Genomic DNA, 18,593 nt, shown 5'->3' with positions numbered 1-18,593 from the left:
AATTTAAGCGACAAAAAATGCATCCACGTCGCGAAGCCGCAAGACACCAAATCAGAAATGCATGGGGACGGGACGAGACACCAAATCATCCCAAACATGCATTAGGATGGGGCGAGGCGAGGCCGAGCCACACCAAGTAAAAAGTATATTCCCATGAGACGAGGAAAAATCGCGTCACACCAAACTAAAAATATGGATAAAAGAAAAAAAATGATGTTGGATGGTTTTCGGTCCGCCCGGTGCATAGCACGGGCACAAAATCTAATTGTTTTCAATGATGATGGTGAGAATCCTTTTTATGACCCAATGATGGTGTAGCAAGCTTAGTTTTCATATTCCAACTGTGAAAGCCCACCCCACACCTGATGTCCAGTTCAGCCACTGGGCATTACCGGCCTTACCCAAGCCATAACACGGATATACATATAGGCTATAGCCCTAAATATGGCAGATGCGCCAATTTGATCAAAACATCGTAATAATTTTATGATGAACACACAAAAGTAAATGCTGGCTGTCCAGTGCAGATATGTTGGGTGAGCCATGCTTTGAAGCTTCTTGCAAAGATTTTCATCATACCATGAACGTTTTAACTTCCCACACTAATCTTGTGGCAATTAAAATGATACATATAATATACCGCTCCAATATACACTAAGCACTAATCTTGTGGCAATTAAAATGATACCGATACTGCTCCAATATATTTTAATGTAATGATAAAATCCCTTAATAAGTCTTTTTTATTCTGCACCAGAAGATGTTGGATGCAGCATCTTAAAATATCAAAAGCAAGAAATGATTTGTGAAGATGGGATGAGGGAGGCAATTGAGTTGGATATATTTGCTTCAAACAAGAATAAGAAATTAAATCGAAGAAATACGGAACATGATTAGTCATCTATTGCAATTGCTTTCACAACACAAGTAATCTTAGAAAAGTCAGATATTACACACCAAAGAGAATGCCACTGCTAAATATAAGACAATCCAAATAAATGTAATAGAGGTGTTCCTCAGTATGCTCGAAGTAACTAATTGTGATCCTAATGCGAATATAAATAATGTGTAGCAGTGCAAATCACAAGTTTCGTCTACGATGTAATAGCTTTTCATTAGTCCATATACTTTTTTTTTTTATGGAAATCACATTTCAATTTATTCAAACCAAAAATAATGATCACACGATCGATTATAAAATTATCAAAAACACCAAAATACAAGATGATCAAAACTCAAATAGAAATAAACACTAGTTGCAAGTACATTGCAAAGAGAAAGACCCATGAAATACAAAGACATTCAATTTTTGTAGATATAGTAGTGATGAATGATGGTATGAACCAGAATAAATTCCAACTATTCAAAGTGATCATCTTCTCTGATAGGAAATGAAGTAATTATCACTTTTTTAAAAATGATTATCAACTCCGACCATTTAAAAATACAATTATCACATTAATTTATACGTGCAATCGCATGGGATTCTACAGTCTCCACGCCTAATAAATTTTGTTTGATGTTGAATAGTGTCTTAGACTAACTACTAGATGTACTGATCTTTGATGGTATTTGTATCGGACAAGTTCCTGTTGGGTGCAATAATCAAAAACAAAGAAAAATCAAATAAGCAAAAGTTATTGATACTTAGCTCCTTTATAATGGAAGTGATTGCTTTGACGAAACGAACAAGCTCCACGTATCTCCGCAACAACAACAAGGCAAAACTTTGGAAAATAGAGTGAGTCACGTGTTCAACACGCTGTCCTTAAGACATTATCGCCCGGCTACACTCAAGAGTGATGCTATAGCCCTCACAGGACGGATATCTCCAGGATAAAACACCCTAATACACCTACTACTAGCATATGTAGTAGATGCTCAACTTGAGCTTGGCAACTCCGAAAAAACCGTTAAGGAAAATCGCGAATGCTTAAAAACCGCTATAAAATATTTTCCCTTAGGGGTCCCTCTAAAATATAGAGCAACCAGATTTTACAAAAGTAGTGAATTTCTTTATATAATTGACAAATAAAACTTAAGAAGAAAAACTCCCCGATGTGGGACTAAAAGGTTTATATAGTTTCTTAAAACTACTAAAAATTGGAAACTCCACGATGTGGGACTAAAAAGTTTCATTCACAAAATAAAACAATAAATTATAATTTTTTTATTAAAACTTTAAAAAATTATTTTTTTATTAATCGTTTTCCAACAATCCCCCACATGAATGAAAACTCAATAAAACATGAAAACACAGATAGATCGTGGTAAATAAACATCCCAACCTCACGATCCAAACAGACTGATCGTGCAAGTGTTGAAATCATACTAGTCATTTCTACGTCCTCTCCCTCACACAAAAGTGTGTTGACCCCAGGGTCATACTATGGATTGCATAAATCATACTAGTATTGAGAGCTTTCATCTTTAATTCTCACATGGTGAGACTATAGGTATCTTTCACCAAAGTGAAAAAACATGAACTAGTGAACCCTTAGTGACCTTTAGGTCCTAAGTTCCAGTAATACCAAAACCATCAAAATGAAAATCACATAAAAAACGCAGGAAATACCATTTTAGGCAGAGGTGTCCATGAGGTCTTGAACCTTTGCTTAGTGAGATATTACCAGAATTACTTGCTAGAGACAGTGAACTATGTCTTGAACTGCTAGCATTTGATGTAATTCGTGATAACAACCACGGGTGATATCTCCAAGATTGCTGCCAAGCTCGTGCCGTTTTGTCCGTTTTGGCCCTGGACGTATCCTGTTTCTCAGAATGCTCTAGAGAATCAGCTCATATTCTCACATGAAGCGACCCACTTCCTCATTCAGATAGGTGAGTTTCCATAAAGAGTGTTACTGCTACACCCCACTTCAATCTTAAATTGAAACTATAGAACTCATTAAGACTTATTAAAAAGTCATCCTCCACATGCAGTCACACTATCACGTCTACACCATAGGAAAGGGACAGAGAATGAAAAATCTCTGATAGTGTTTACCTTTACCCACCACAAATTAGTTGTCTCATTCGAAACCTTGATCATGGGATCTCCAGTCAGCAAGGTTGAGTATCCTTCATGGCAAGTTTAATATATGAGCTTAAGCCCCAACCCCCTCGATGCATTTTTAACTATCTCTTTGTACAAACCTTTCGTCAAAGATTGCGCGATATTCTCCTTGGACTTTATCCAATCAATGGAAATAACGCCGATTGAGATTAGTTATTTCTTAGCTTTAACTATTATATCTTGGCTAACACAATGTATAGATATAGCTGGCACAGGCCTATGCCAAAGAGGAATGTCTTCTAAAAAGCATCTTAGGCACTCGGCCCCCTCTCATGCTTTATCTAACGCAATACTCTCAGATTCCATAATGAATTGAGCGATATGTTTGTTTGGAAATCTTCCAACAACAAACCCACATGTTAGAGTGAAACCATATCCACTCGTAGACTTAGACTCCTCTGAGTCAACTATCCAGTTTGCATCATAAAGTCCCAAGGACAACAAGATACCTTTCATAAATCAAAAGAGTATTTTAGGTACCATAATACTCTACTCAGTGCATCTGAATTCTCTTGCTCTGGACTACAATTATATCCACTTAACTTACTCATAATATAGGCAATGTCTGGACTCTTACAGTTCATTAAATTCATCAGACATCCTATAACTTTTGAGTATTCAAGTTAAGATACTCCACTACCCTTATTTTTCTTGAGACTACAAGAATAATCGTACGAAGTACAAGCAGGTTTACAATCAGACTGATTGTATCTCTTAAGCACAACTCAACATAATGAGAACGACTAAGACTTATAAATGTTTGATTATCTTCTAATCCTCATCCCTAAGATTACATCAAAAGGGCCCAAGTCTTTCAAGTCAATGTTCTCATTCAGTGCATGTTTTTAGTGGAATTGATCACATCTATGTTTGTATCAAGCATATCATCAACATACAAGCATACAATTACACAGACATCCTTAACAAGTTACTTGTAAACATACTTGTCAGATTCATTAATTTAAATCCACTATCCATTATCACATGATTAAATTTTCCATGTCACTGTTTACGTGCTTATTTGAAAACCATACAAAGATTTTTCAAATTACAAACTTTGTATTCACAACCTTTCACTACAAAGTCTTCAGGTTGATCTATGTAAATTTCTTTACCTAATTCACGGTTTTAGAAAAAGCTGTCTTAACATCCATCTGATGTATCTCTACGTTCTTTATGGCAGCAATAACAATTAGTATCTCAACGGAAGTAATTTCCGTCACAATTGAATTAGAATCAAGGAAATCTACACCTTCTTTTAGTTTATAGCCTTTAGCTACCAACTTAGCTTAATATTTTTCCACAGTTTCATCTACCTATCGTTTCCTCTTAAAGACTCATTTACATCCCATGGTCTTACAACCTGGAGGTAAACTAGCAAGCTCCCAAGTCTGGTTCCAACGGACTGAGTCCATTTCACTAAATGAAGCTTCTTACCAGAATGGGGTTTCAGTAGATATCAAGGCTTCTTTACAAGTCTGTGGCTCGGACTAAGCTAGGCATGTTATGAAGTCGGTTTCATAAGAAGTCTCAAGTCTAATTATTTTACTTCTCTTAGGCTCAACATCAACTTCATCTTCCTTTAAAATAAGTTCTGACTATTTGAAATAAATCTAGGGGATCAACAACACATCTCTAATGAGGTACAGGTTTAGAATAAACATGTTCAAAGAACTCAGCATCCCTAGATTCCGTAATAATATTCACACCAATGTCAGAAAAAATCAGAACACACAACCAAAAATCTATTTGTAGAAGTATACTCAATATACCCTATACGAAAACACAATCAACATTTTTGGTTTCAATCTAGTTCTTTTAGGAAGAGGAATTACAATCTTAGTCAAACGCCCCCACACTTTGACACATTCATAAGAAGGTCATCTACCGTTCCATAAACCATATGGAGTTTCATCTGATTCTTAAAAGGGTACTTTATTCAGGATATACTAGTTAAGAGGACTGCCTCCCCCCACAAGGCCGCAGGTAATCCTGAACTAATCAACATGGAAATTATCATCTCCTTAAGGATACGGTTGTTATGTTCAAGGCTTCTAATTGGTTTCCAACTTCAAGTTTATACATCTTAAGGCTTCTAAGGCGTCATCCTTATCCTAAGCAAGTATACAAGATAGTACCTCGTACAATCATCTACGGAAGTTATAACCATCTTTTACCACAGTGGTTTTGGGTTGAACTCATGTCAACTAGGCCTAACTGAATTAATTCTAAAGGCTTAGAATTACTCTGAACATTTGTGCTAAAAGATTTTATAGCATATTTTGATTCTTCACAGATTTCACTTTTGTGTTCAAAATCCAAACTAAATTTGGGTACGAAGCCTATCTAGCCAGTTAAGCATTGACTTATAAGTTTACGGTTCCAAGTCTACCACGTAAAACAATCAATCACACAAAGATATCACAAGAATCAACTACGTTCACATCATCAGTTTTTCCGTTAATCTTATATAGACCCAAAGTCCTATAACTCTTGCTTAAAAAATCACTGCCTAGTTACAACAAGTTTTCCAGATTCAATTAAGATCTTAAATATTTTTCCATCTACAACAGAACAAGATACAAGATTTTCGCATATGCTCGGAACATGAAAACTTCATTCAATGTGAGAATATTACAGATATGAGCTTCTGCTCGACCTTTTTCCTTTTATGCAACCTCTATTGCATATGAGTTACTCAATAAGAGTTTCTCGACATCCCCTATCCTATGATAGGAGGTGAACAGGTCTCTGTTTCAACAAACATTCTTGGTGGCTCCAGCGTTCACATACTGGTCTCTCACATTGGTTATTAAAATAACTTCCGACATCATGCCACCAAACTCGTTCTAGTTTGTTTCAACTAAATTAGCATTAACTTTCTACTTATTAAGGTTTTTATGTTGTCTACAATTTACTGCCGCGTGGCCAAAAATTTTACAAACATAACACTCACCCTTAACTAAAGTAATTCCGGATTCAGGTTTACGAAATATACCTTTATCATGAAGACCATGCTTAGAGTTGCGTTCGATGTTCTCACCTTTGCCATCTTTGGAAGATTTGTTTCCAACCACATGCGGCTATTAGCCATGTCCCTCGGAGATGACACCTTTATTCACAAATCACAATTCCAAATCAGAAAGTAAGATATGAGTTTTGAAGATAACATCTATATATACAAACTTCGTTTGAATCAGCGTTTCAAAAAACTCATGGTTACCCCACAAAAATTAATTTAGTTAACAACAATTTTCTGCTCGTCAGAATTTTTCAGAAACGTTTTTCTGTTTTGTAAAATATCAAAAAAATACTTTTACAACTCTAAAAATTCTGAAATTTTACGGGGGTAACTATCAGAATGTCTACTACGTTGTGTCAAAAGGGTTCATTGAAATTCCTTCTAGATTAAAAGATAAAATTGAAACTCTACATCTGACCAGAAATTCGTTTTTGTTTTTCACTCCACAATTAACATCCATGATTCACAAACCAATCAATCGTTTTCGATTATTACAAATATAATGTCTTAAAATTGTTAGGTGCAATAATCAAAAACAAAGAAAAATCAAATAAGCAAAAGTTATTGATACTTAGCTCCTTTATAATGGAAGTGATTGCTTTGACGAAACGAACAAGCTCCCCGTATCTCCGCAACAGCAACAAGGCAAAACTTTGGAAAATAGAGTGAGTCACGTGTTCAACACGCTGTCCTTAAGACATTAGCGCCCGGCTACACTCAAGAGTGATTCTATAGCCCTCACAGGACGGATATCTCCAGGATAAAACACCCTAATACACCTACTACTAGCATATGTAGTAGATGCTCAACTTGAGCTTGGCAACTCCGAAAAAACCGTTAAGGAAAATCGCGAATGCTTAAAAACCGCTATAAAATATTTTCCCTTAGGGGTCCCTCTAAAATATAGAGCAACCCCTTTCCCATAGATTTTACAAAAGTAGTGAATTTCTTTATATAATTGACAAATAAAACTTAAGAAGAAAAACTCCCCGATGTGGGACTAAAAGGTTTATATAGTTTCTTAAAACTACTAAAAATTGGAAACTCCACGATGTGGGACTAAAAAGTTTCATTCACAAAATAAAACAATAAATTATAATTTTTTTATTAAAACTTTAAAAAATTATTTTTTTATTAATCGTTTTCCAACAGTTCCCAAGGACACCGGGCTCAAATTATTTTGTAGACGGAACGTAGAACCATCATCTCATGGTTTATAACAAACAAAATACAATCGAACCTCGATAAATGAATGCTCTCGAGACAATCAAAAAATATTCGATCAGAGGGATTATTTATTTATCGATAAATGAATAAAATATTCATTTTTCAATAAACGAATATTTATTCATTTAAACAATATTTTTCCAATTAAGAAGTTAAATTGTATAGGAAAAAATGTACAAGTATACCAGAATATGGTCAATTAGAAGAAGAAAACCAAAGATTAATTGGTGTCATTTATAATTTACGTTATAGAAATGTGATCTTTTGAACTATCCTAATGAGAAAGATGCAGTTATGGACGAAGAAATTATTGAGTCAGTAATGAATAATGAGAATGATCATGAACCAGATGATAGTAGCGTCGTACCAAATGTGTCATCTAAAGATTCTTTTAAAGCAATGGTCACTTTAAAAAATTACTTGCTACAACACGAACAAAATATTCCAGAATTGTGCAAGTATTGCACAAAATTAAGGATACGGTGCATTTTGGTTTGGGTGGAAGAAAAAGACAATCAACCATAGATGATTTTTTTTGAGTTCACTCCTACATATATTTTTATGTAAAATTTTCTGACTATGTATTTTGGTTTATTTATATATATACTAGGTATCACCCCGGCCTATGGCCGGGGCTCAACCTTTTTCGTTTTCGTTTTGTTGTTTGATAGGCTGGTCCGTATTCTACCAAAATCTTTTTTAGTCATTCGCAAAACTAATTAGATTATAACGGTCAAACATCGAGCTTATAAGTTAGTTCGGACTTGCGTCCCTAGTATTTGTGGTTGTGTCAAATTAGCCGGGGCTTACATCCCCAGCCGTGGTCCCTTGAGGATACCATAGTATTTTGTTGATCGGGTCAAATTAGCCGGGGTCGTGGTCCCTTGAGAATACTATAGTATTTTGTTGGTCAGGTCAAATTAGCCAGGGCTTACAGCCCCGACCGTGGCCCTTAAACATTCCCTAATGTTTTGTTGATCGGGGTTGTGACACTTAAATCTCGCACATAAATCTTTACCATGTTTTTTATTTTATTTGTTTTTTAAAAATAGCTTTTAGATTAGTTGAGGCTAACTTAAATTTTCTTGAGAAAGTTATGGTACAAATCATTATGCTTATTGGATGATTGAACGTTCGATGGACCAGAGTATATATGGTGTATACGAATAATCTTCATGGAGAGTCATCCACCAAACATAAGCCAAACAAACCCTTAGCCATATGTTTTCCGTGAAGATGTATTAGTAAGGAGATATTTGGTTGCATTAAACATAAAACCTCTTACCCAATTCACTCCTCTTCCTCTATTAGGTTTTCTTTCTTCTCCTTTCCTCTTTAGACCAATTTTTTTTTAAATCATCAACTCTGTTTTCTTTTATTTCACCGTATCCATCCTTTAAATCATCCATAATAATAACTTAGTATTAATAACTCAGTATTATTATGATATAGAGAGACGAAATTAAGAATTAGAAGTCGTTAATGGAGGGGAAGAACTATAGATAGAAGACCATCTGTTGGTGAAACCGTTAAAGAATGACGCTCTTATGTTCTATAAATACATCTACTTATATATTAACGGAAACTTAGTCAAATTAGAAAATCCGACGCTGCAGTGAAATTAAGAAATCCAAGGATCCGACGCCGTTAAATAATCTTTAGAATCATATTTTTATTAGGAAGCCAAGGGATCGGACGGACGTCTATATAGGACATATAACTGATCAATCTCCATCGTGGGATGACGAAATCGATGGTCGGATTTGTAAGGCTACACACACACCACTTCTTTTTATAATATAAATATATATATATATATTTTTATATATAATTAATTGGTTATTCGTTTATATTTCTATAGGTCTTTAAGGATCCAATCCTTTTAATTCGTTAATGTATTAAGTGAGGTTATTTATTTATCACTTTGGCCCAAATTGGATCTGAAAAAATTATTCATTTGACGAGGTTATTTATTTATCGAACATTTGTTTATCGAGGTGACACTGTAATACATGCATTCCGTTTTTAGTCAAAAAAAAAAAAAAAAAAGTTTGCCTGAAGTGTATAGCATCGATTTAAGCTAAGGATATCCGGGTCAAACTGTTGACTATTCACGCATTTAACCTTCTTTCACCATTTCCTCCATAGACTAAAGAAGAAAGATCAGGAAAAATATCTTGATTATGCAAAAGAGATGATGATCCCGACTACAACAGTAACAAACCTCTATAATCAAACCCTTTATTCAGATTCTTTTCAATCTCATTTCCTCTTCGTAATCTGAAAGAATTTTGTATAGTCGAGGAGGATTTCAAATTGAAATCATGAATAATCCCAAGCCTTCTGGAAGTAATCACTCATTCAAACTCGTCCTTCTCGGAGACGGTAAGTTTAAGTTTATCATTTTTTGATTCTAGGTTTTGTTTAATTTCATCTGATTTTGGTTATTTAGGGAGTTGATTGAATGAATTAGGGTTTTGTTAATTTTATGATATGATTGTTTGCACAGGTAGGGTTGGTAAAACATCATTAGTATTGAGATATGTGAATAATGTATTCAATGATCAACAGCAAGCAACTGTACAAGCTTCGTTTCTAACTAAACGGATTCTTATACAAGGTCTGCCTATTACTCTTTCTATTTGGGTATGCATTTTTTCTTCTTTTTATCTTTATATTTCTTCAATTCGATTGATTGTGTATAGTTTTTGTGCTGGTTATCCAAAAAAAATTCATTTGTCAACATAGTGTTATTGACATTAGGATCAGTTTTGTATGAATGAGTGATTTGGGGATATCAAAATGAGAGACTTGCGGTGTGAGTGGAGACCATTGAGTGCCATGCGTATAGGAATTTGTCTCTTGGAATTTCATTGAGTGTTAGGCAAGTAGGTGCTAGTTGTAATGGAGCTGTCCATGAAGCAATTTTGTTGTTGTACTTCTGAGGTCTGATTCTTTTGGAGTTGGTTAAGTTAGTATTTTTTGCGAGGTTAGTCTCAACTGAGCTCTGAGATTGTAGTTTTTACAATCTGTTGATGTTGTGCTAAGTACGAAGGTCATCAACTTAAACATGAACATGAATGTTTTTGTGACTTTTTTATATGCAGTGCATTTTCTTGAGTTTGGTTGCACAGTGTTTATAATGATAACTGGACACCCCATCTTAATTAGGAGGTTTGGGTAGACTGTGGAGGCCAATGGGCGTCATGTGTATAGGACATGAATGTTTTTGTACTCTGATAGTATATTTGTTTTGTTATGAAATGTGATTTGCAGACATTGGAACGAGACTGAGTCACTGAGATATAAACTTGAGGTGTATGTGTGGAAGCCAATGTGCATTATGCGTATATGGTCTTTGTTCTAGGCCATTCCTTGAGTTATGTCCTTAGATGCTGGCTATAAAAGGAGTTCATGATCTTCTGAGATAGCAGTTATTTATCATTTTTGTTCTGCAGTAGTTTCTAGTATCTAAGGCCTCGGTACTATATCAACAGAAAATGTAACTTATTAATTACCCCATGAAACCTGGTTCCCTCCATGTGGCACTCTTGCTATATCCCATGTGTGGGTGTTTGAAACTCTTAGCCTCACAATCTAACAGTAGTTTTTGTATTGATAGTCACAACCAATTCATTGTCGATGCCATGATATTAGAACCAGTTCTGTATGAATTGTGATTTTTGGATATCAGAGACTGGGTGTTAGTGGTTCCTAATGGTCCTGACACATGTAGGAATTGGGTTCTTGGACTTTCGCTGAGTGTCATCTGCAGGTGGTAGTTATAAAGGATCTGTTCATGAAGCATTGTATTTTGGAGGTCTGATTCAATTTCGAGTTGGTTAAGTTAGTTAATGTTGTGAAATGGTCTCAAGTGAGCTCTAAGATTCTGCTTTGAATATGAGGTGTGAGTGGGGGCCAATGGGCACGACTCGTTTAGAATTTCATCCATGGACTTAAGTTGAGTGCCATAAGTAGGTGGTAGTTACAGAGGAGCTGCTGTGATGCATTTTTATTGCTCTATTTCTGAGGTCTGAGAGTTGGTGAACTTGGTATATGTTGTGGAGTAGTCTCAAGAGAGCTCAACATTGTGCCTTTTATTTTTTTAATTCATTGATGTTGTACCGAGGTCATTACGTAAACAAGAACTTGAATTTTTTTTTGTAACTTGGTTGTCCATGGTGCATTTTCTGGAGTTCGGTTGTGTAGTTTTTAATATAATGATAACTGAAACTTATTCATTGTGAACTCATTGATAATATGTCTCTTTGGATATGAACTGAGACGTACGGACATCAAAACAAGAGACTGAGATCTTAAATATGAGGTGTGTGTTGACTGTGGAGGTCAATGGGCATCACATGTATAGAATCTTGGCTCTTGGCCGTTCATTTATCATTTGAGTGATATTCATAGGTCTGGCTACAACTGAGCTGTATTATTTTTGGAGTTGGTTAAGTAGTGTTTACTGTGAATTAATAATCTCAAGTCGGTTTTCTGTACTAATGTCATTTACTTAACACAAATGTGAATGTTTTTGTAAATTTTGATATAGTATCTGTAAGCATTTATGGTCTCGTGCTTGATAATATCTTGAGACCTGTTTGTAGGTGCTACCTGTCTATAGAAGCACCCATGTTCTTCTGAGTTCTGTATCATTGTAGACTTGGTTAAGTTAGTCTTTCCTGTGCAGTAGTTGGTAGGATCTACGGCCTTGGATTATCATGTAAGGAGAAATTGCAACTTATTCATCACCACATGAAACCAAGTTTCTTCCTTGTTGGATTATCGCAGCAATCCCATGTGCGGCTATTTGAGCTGCACACTCCAACAATAGATATCTGATGAGCGCTAAGATTTTTTTGTTGTTGTTGTAATTCATTGATGTTGTACTAGTACTAAGATCATTTACAGGAAACATGAATTATTGGTAACTTTATTGGTTTTTTCCGGTTCTGAGTATTTCTCTATCTCTTGTTTGGTGGCAGGATACAGCAGGACAGGAACGATTTCATGCTTTGGGGCCGATATACTATCGTGATGCAGATGGTTGGTTTTTATTAATTCTATTGGCTTGCGACATCTTTATTGACTTGTTTTATTTTATCATCTAACTTTAGTGTGTTGCTTGTTGTCTGGTATTTGGTTGGAGCTGCACTTTTGGTGTACGACATCATGGACAATGATAGCTTCATTCGGGTGAGAAATTGGGTGAAAGAACTTCAGCAAATGGCTTCTAAATCTATAATCATGGCAATTGCTGCAAATAAATCTGATTTGGTTAGAGCAAAGAAGTTCAATCTGGAAGAGGCTGAAAGGTAATCAATAAGTTTTATCTGCAGTATCTTGCATGTTAGCTCATTGTCTACACAAGACAAATAAAACATTAATCTGCTCATTATAAATAAACTCTTGAACTTCTTAAATTCGTTCTCCCCTGAGTTTTGATATGGAAATAATTTTGTTATACGCTGCTGTGCAGTTATGCTTCTTCAATTGGAGCAAAATTGTTTATGACATCTGCGAAAGTCGGTACTGGAATTGATGATGTCTTCCTTGATATAGCAACGAGTAAGCTGCATTCAACTAACTTCTGCTTTTGCTATGTCACTACAATTGCTTAGGAGTACCGTTTTGTGTGTATAACTTCAAGTTAGTTTTTTCTTAGGATAACCATCCATGTAAAAGTTTACCTTATTATTCAGTTCAACGTTAAGAGCTTTACTGTCAGTGATGATATTCATTAATATTGTTCTCTTTTTCGCAGGAGTACTGCAGAAAAAGCATAGTACTGAAGGTTTGTCTCCTCCTCGTCCAAGGAAAGGGATGCTCATCATAGATGACGAGCCTGAAAAGGAACAACAACCGACATGTTGTTCGTAGCATTAGAGGCATTGGTGGATACAAGAATACTAATAAGACAGCTGTTATAAGCTCACTAGAATACTATCAAGGCAGCTGTTATAGCTCACTGAAAGTGCTCATTTCATCAGCCATCTCTGACAAAATCTATTTACACTACCCATGAGCAATAACAGTAGTTATATGACTGCCTAACTCTTAATACTTTGCGGTCTAGGTTCTTTAATATTTCGCAAATTCTTCAATATGGGTAGTTCAGTATATGTAGTTGGCTTAGTGGATAAATTGCAGGACGATGGGAGGAAGGAGGTTTTATATTGCTCTTAGTTATACAATTCACTGTCGGACTGGAATGCTAAATTCATAATATAATTCAGTTGATGGGTACTATAAAGAGGACTTGACCAGACTTTTCAATTTTCGTTGACCAAGGTCTAAGTAATTTCACACATACATGAGATTCAATTTATTCATCACCCAACATGTGATAGTCACGGTAGCGAAAGCAAATGAATGTTGGGCATAATTTTTTCGGTTTCACACAGGATACAAGAAATCCAAAGAACCAACGAGACAGTAGTGAATTTCCCAAATTTTGCTTTCACACAGGATCTGAAAGTCTTAAGTAACTTTTGTTTAGTGCATCATGATACACTAATCACCAAATTAATTAATGGTGATTATTGTATTCATTTTCTATTTATATGAGTTGAGTAAGTTTTGTTTCTTCCGAGAATAAAAAGAATTTCTATTTATATGAGTTAAGGATTAAGGGCCCGTCTTGACATTCAGGATGCCCAAAGCTAACATCAAACTTACTGCGGTTTGATATTTGACCTTCATCAGCTTTGGCCTAATGCCGAACCTGCTGTTATTTATTTCTTATTTTGTTTGTAAGCAAAAATAAAATATCCAACTCAATTTCCTCCCCCATCCCATATTCACAAATTACTTGTTACTGTTAATGTTCACCTCTCCTCTCTGAAATAGTAACTCTTCCCTTATGGAGTAGTTATCCTAAACTGTATTCTCTTGGAAAAGTAGGAAGGAGTTAGCGGAGAAGCAGATCGATCAATAATAAGGGAGGAAGGGGATTAAACTAGGGGGGATTTCCTTCCGTGTTTTTTGTTAATGGTTCAAGGGGTTTTCTTATCTGTTACCCTTTCTTGTTATTTCTTCGTTTTTTCTTTTTTTTTTTCTTTCTTAATTTGAATCCTCTATCTGTTGATGTTGCTTGTCTCTTCTCTAAGATTAAAATGGTCGAATCTCATCTCTAGGCTTTGAGACCCTGTTTCACTATGGGTAGAAAGCAGCCGACCATTTCTTTTGAGATCGAGAAAGAACATGGTAGTTCCCTTGCCTGCCTGTTGTTTCTTTCAAGTCCTATCTGTGCTTGTGCTTCTTGTTTCTTGCCTGCTTCATTTTTTTTAGTCGTCAATCATCTCTAAGCTTTGAGACCCTGATACACTATGGGTTGTGTTGCTCTTCTCTCCTTCAAGATAGAAATGGGTCAACAACCAACAGAGCTTTGAGGGAAGAGATTAGAGTATCTGTAGTATTTTCTTCATGATTCTAATTTAATGTATTCTCTTGCAATTAGTTATTCAATTTAGTAGATCCTTTCATCGAATGTTTGGAGTCTGGGAGTTAACATATAGATCTAGAAAACGGGAGGTGGCCCAATTAGGTTTTTTGTTTTAATTCATCTTTGTGAGCCCTGTTTCTGCCGATTCTTTGGGAGATTTTGTTGATTTCAGTTTTTAATTTTGGTTCTTGAAAATTTACCAAGTGGCCGTGTTCTTGATAATTTTCGAATTTCTTCTGGGAATTTCGATTCCGGTTTTTAAGTAGTGGACCGGTTAATTCGGGGTTGGTTCTTCCGAATATTTGGGAAGCAACATAGTGTCAAAATGTTAAATTAAAAAATTCAGTATAGTAAAAGTGAAAAATTCAAACAAGGATCGTTGGTCATGGCCGTTTCAGTTTCATTTCTTCTCTAAAATGTTTGCCACAATGTTCGAAATAGTTTAAGTTTCATTTCTTCTCAAAAATATTTGCTAAAATGTCGGAAATAGTCGTGGAGGTATGACAATTTTTTATTTTTGCTAAGAAAACACCTTAACTACATTAATTTAAAAAAGAATTACAAACGTTCAAGATGGGAGGGTTCTCTCGCGACCACATTGTTTAAAAAAGAAGGAAAAAAAGACCCAAACATTCTTAAGACAATACTTCCTAGCACGTCGTGCAAGCCTATCTGCTAGTTTGTTTTTTGAACGCTTAATATAAACTACTTTAAAATTATTATAACTTAAGAGTAAAGATTTGCAGTCCAGCAAAATATCCTTGCATCTCCACTCGACACTAACTTCGCTTCCGTTAACAAAATTCACAACTTTAGTTTTCCCATGTATTTAGGCTTCTTGTATCTCACGTGAGTGTCTCCAGAAAACATGAAAGGTAACATTGATGTAAGCTTAGTAGTAGGGCCACCCATATGGAAAAAAAATAATCGTCCTTTGATTTAAACTGTAGTCAATGTTTTCTTTTCTTTTTTTTTTTGACTCTAATTTATCTTGACCTGGTTTTCCTCTAGTTAACTGGCAGAGTCGAAAAAAAAATCTTCACCTATATTTCGTCATCCTTTTCACAGATTTAATTTAGATTTAAAATCTTTTTGGGGAACATCCTTTCCTGATACTCTTTTGAATGTAAAAAAAAAACAAAAAATTAGCTTTTAATTTGGTGTCACTCCCCTTGAAGACTGGTTTTGTCTACCCCTACTCTGGTTCTCTCTATGGATTTGCTTTCTACTGCTACTCCATCTGAAAAAACTCAAGGGAATCCAGGTACGCAAAATTCTGTAATATCACATAGTTCATCACAGTCTGCTTCATATTAACATCCCACTTTCTCCCTCAATTCTCCTTAATGTTTTTAAAACTCCTAGTCATCTTAAAAACAGGCATATTTTTAGCTTATCTTTTGATTGCACTCTTAATTTGTTGTTGTTACATTACATTATTTTGTTTTCTAGTACATAACTTGATAATGAAAATATTAGCATGGAACACACAAGGGTGTGGGCAAAAAAAGATATAACAACACTTGCACATGCTTTTAAATTCTGAAAAACCTGACATTTTATTTTTATCTGAAACCAAGTCTCAGAAAAGTTTGATGAGAAATATTTTAGGTTTCTATCAAACACCAACATTGTAGACCCAGATGAAATAGCTGGTGGTCTAGCAATTGCTTGGGTGGATGGCTTTCACTTTGAAGTGGTTCAATGGAACCTTAACATGATCAATGTCATTGTTAAAAACAATTTCAATTCCAAAGAATAGTTACTAACTTGTTTTTATGGAGCTCCAAAACATGAAAATAAACTAGAAATTTTGGGATTCGTAGAAGAAATAGCTCATAGGGTAAATCTAAACACAATGCCTTGGTTAGTCATAGGGGATATAAACATCATCTTCAATAGTGAAGAGAAAGAGGGAGGCCTGCCATTTGATAGGAAAAAAGTAGAACCCATGTTAAATCTCTTGAATATAACAGGATTAGAAGATTTAGGCTTCAAAGGTAACATTTTTACCTGGAGTAACAAAAGAAAAGGCATAGCTAACATCAAGCAGAGGCTTGATAGAGCTATGGAAAATGTTGAATGGTCAATTGAATTCCATGAGGCATCTTTAGAAAATATGGTGGCAATAGGTTCAGATCATGGACCTATTTGTTTAACTCTAAACTCTGCAAACTTTAGCCTTGTTCCTATTTTTAAATTCTATGATGTTTGGCTTATGGAACCCACTTGTTTAGAAGTCATTAAACATTCTTGGAATGAATCACAACTACCTCTAGCTGATAAGCTAGTCAAAAACATTGCAGTGTTAGGAGAAAATTTGGGGTCTTGGAAAAGGGATATATTTGGGAAACCAAATAAACAAATAGACTTTCTAACTGCCAAACCTATAGAGCTTACAAACACTGAATTAGTGAATAAAAAGATGTTAGAGCTAGAAAAACTTTATGACACTCAAGAAGAAATAGCTAAACAACAATCTAGAAATAACACCATTGTTCTAGGAAAAAGGAACACTAAATTCTTTCATGTGACCACTTTAAAGAGAAGGAAAAGAAATAATATAGATTGTATACAAGATAGCTCTGGAAAGGTTGTCACTAAAAGAGAGGAAATAGAGGAAGTTTTAAACAGCTACTACTCTGACCTTTTTCTGAAACTTCTAACAATATGAATGATGAAATTTTCAATTATGTTAAACCCTGCCTTACTTCTGAACAAAACATGGAACTCACAGCTACCCCATCTGCAGAGGAAATCTGGGATGTAGTTAGAAAATTGAAACCTAACAAAGCTCCGGTCCCAGATGGTTTTCCGGTAAGTTTCTTTAAACACAATTGGGGAATAGTGGGACATCAGATGATAGCTGTAGTTCAAGATTTCTTTATAAACCGAAACCTTCGTAAAGACCTAAACAAAACCTTCTTATTTCTAATACCTAAGATTAGAAACCCCAAATCCCCTGCTGATTTCAGATCAATAGGTCTCTGTAACACTCCTTATAAAGTAATTACTAAGCTTATGGCCAATAGATTCAAAAAGGTTTTGGAAAAACTAATTTCTCCACTGCAATCAAATTTCTTATCCTCTAGAAAAATCTCAGACAATATCATAGTAGCCCATGAGATTGTTCACTCTATGAAGAAAAGTAGGAAAAAAACAGGAAAGATAGGAGCTAAGATAGATATGTCTAAGGCTTTTGATAGAGTCAACTGGATTTTTTTTATTAAAACCCTTCAAGATTTTGGTTTTTCGGAACATTGGTGTGATCTGATTTTTCAGTGTATCTCAACTTCTTCTATCTTTGTTCTTCTTAATGGAAATCCTTGTACTGAGTTTAAGCCATCTAGAGGGATCAAACAGGGGGATCCTTTGTCCCCCTATCTATTTATTCTCTGTATGTAAGTTTTCTCTAGGTTACTTTGCCATATGGAAACAATTAAGAAGATTCCAGGAATAAAGTTAACTCCCAAATCCCCTCTCATATCTCACTTATTTTTTGTTGATGATCTACTTCTCTTTACCAAGGATGATTTAAGTAGTTGCAAAAACCTTTTAGATGCAATTAATCTCTTTAGTGACTCTTCAGGTCAAGTCGTAAGCTTCACTAAGCCAGGATTATTCTTCAGCAAGAAAGTTCATTGTAAACACCGGGGAATAATAACTAGACTTATGAAGATAAAAAGAATTAACATCAGAGACACACATCTAGGAGTCCCTCTCTTTGTAGATAGATAAAAATGGAACACAGAGTCAAACAATGGTTAGCAAAAGTTCTCTCTCAGTCCAGCAAAATTGTTTTAAACAAATCAATTCTCTCA

The 18,593-nt window shown here is 35.1% G+C and overlaps 1 protein-coding gene across 1 annotated transcript; it reads left to right on the top strand.

The window, feature by feature from the left end:
• The first annotated feature begins 9,445 nt into the window (after nucleotides 1–9,445).
• LOC113283790 (ras-related protein Rab-21-like) lies at nucleotides 9,446–13,601 on the top strand. Its single transcript, XM_026533164.1, has 6 exons — nucleotides 9,446–9,710; nucleotides 9,835–9,971; nucleotides 12,314–12,374; nucleotides 12,478–12,643; nucleotides 12,808–12,896; nucleotides 13,093–13,601. The coding sequence occupies exons 1-6, from the start codon at nucleotides 9,650–9,652 to the stop codon at nucleotides 13,206–13,208; spliced, it is 630 nt and encodes a 209-aa protein (XP_026388949.1). The 5' UTR covers nucleotides 9,446–9,649; the 3' UTR covers nucleotides 13,209–13,601.
• Nucleotides 13,602–18,593: the final 4,992 nt, after the last annotated feature.

This window comes from Papaver somniferum, chromosome 5 (genome assembly GCF_003573695.1).
Source record: "Papaver somniferum cultivar HN1 chromosome 5, ASM357369v1, whole genome shotgun sequence".
NCBI classification, from domain to species: Eukaryota; Viridiplantae; Streptophyta; class Magnoliopsida; order Ranunculales; family Papaveraceae; genus Papaver; species Papaver somniferum.
The sequence above is the reverse complement of the archived record's forward strand: the minus strand, read 5'-3'. Positions and strand labels throughout refer to the sequence as shown.